General features: G+C 45.5%; 1 protein-coding gene across 1 annotated transcript in view; it reads left to right on the forward strand.

The window, feature by feature from the left end:
* The first annotated feature begins 1204 nt into the window (after positions 1 to 1204).
* RPP30 (ribonuclease P/MRP subunit p30) overlaps positions 1205 to 1414 on the forward strand; it is a 17924-nt gene continuing 17714 nt past the window's right edge. The window contains exon 1 of the mRNA XM_029958553.1: positions 1205 to 1399. Coding sequence (XP_029814413.1) covers positions 1205 to 1399 — 195 coding nt within the window. The remainder of the gene's footprint in view (positions 1400 to 1414) is intronic.

Below are 1414 nucleotides of genomic sequence, written 5' to 3' on the forward strand. Positions count from 1 at the left end.
TCCATTTTAATGCCTCAAGGAAAACTTTGTTTTAGCTGTATATTGCCAGAAACAAAAGCTGCTTAATCCTGTTTGGTGTCTCTGAACACTGCTGTGGTAAAAATAACTGGTACATGTTTACAGATTGCTTTTTACATTCATTAAGACAAATTAAATCAAGTTCCATTGTACACTGAGTCAAAGAAAACCTGGAGTAATACCTCGAGCTCTTCCATTTTTACACATATCAAAGAAAAACTTTGGCAATACCACTCAGGCTGTCCTGCTTGTTCAAATGACTGGCAAAGAAGCAGTAGTGGCTGATCTGATTGTAATAGGCGAACACTTTACAGATAGAGATAAATCACAAGAGAGCTCCTTACTGAAATATCTTGTCCCAGTATTGTCAAGAGCAAAATGCTGCTATAGGTGTCTCAAGAACAAAGATGGTTTACCAGCTGGTTTGGCTTATTTTCCCTTTCAGAGTGATGTGGTTTTTTTCCTGTCATAGACATGTGGCAGGCTGTTTTCTACTGACCCTCAAAGCTGCTCCAGACTCCTTGTGCAGTGTCTTCAGCCCATAAGTAGCTTCTCTGCTACCACCATCCCAGGTCTTTGTAACTCATCAGACAGCAATGCTAGAAATATGCCAAGAAGCCACTGTTGTTTCTCAGCCATCCTTTGTAAACCGTGCGATCACTTTGGTAGAAATGAGTCGCAGCTCCTTGCGAGTCCCTTGTGCACAGCTGGCACAAGCTGCATCAGGGACAGACCCCATACAGAGGGATGTACTAGGGTTTGACAGCACCGATGCCTTCACCTGGGTTACAGGCATTTTTGCCTTATTAAGAATTCAGGGGTCCAGATACCCTGTAGACTTTCCCTGGTGTGCATTTAGCCCAGTTTGAAGAAAGAGAAAGCTAGGCATCCCCTGGCCTGGCCAGCTGAAGTCAGATGGGAATCACAGACCTGCTCTAAGTCACCAAACAAACAAATAAAAAAAATCTAGTGGGAATTGCCATTTGTATTTTACATATTCTGTGTTGTCAATGGTAGAATTACATTTGTGCTTTTTGTAGCAGTGCTACACAGTGAACTTGCATCTGATTAGAGATTCCCTCAGTCCTTCTGCATGAGGGGATATTTGTTTCACGTGTTTCAATTAACGTAGGAAAGAGAACATCTTGCAGCAGCTAGAAAGGATTACTTTTATTTTTTATTGACAATGTTCAGATGGAGCTCAACCAGTTTAACAGGCGATAAACGCTCCATTGCACAAAGCTACCGCTCCACCTGGTGGGCACACGGCGGCTCTGAGGAGCGCGGGGAGCCTCGGCCGGCGCCGCTCCGGCCGCAGAGACCCCGCCTGCGACCCGAGCAATTCAACCCACAGGCTTTCCCCCGCCCATCGCAGCCCCGTGTCGGGGCACCTCCG

Source organism: Manacus vitellinus, unplaced genomic scaffold (assembly GCF_001715985.3).
Source record: "Manacus vitellinus isolate BGI_N305 unplaced genomic scaffold, ASM171598v3 scaffold_15_pilon, whole genome shotgun sequence".
Classification (NCBI taxonomy): domain Eukaryota; kingdom Metazoa; phylum Chordata; class Aves; order Passeriformes; family Pipridae; genus Manacus; species Manacus vitellinus.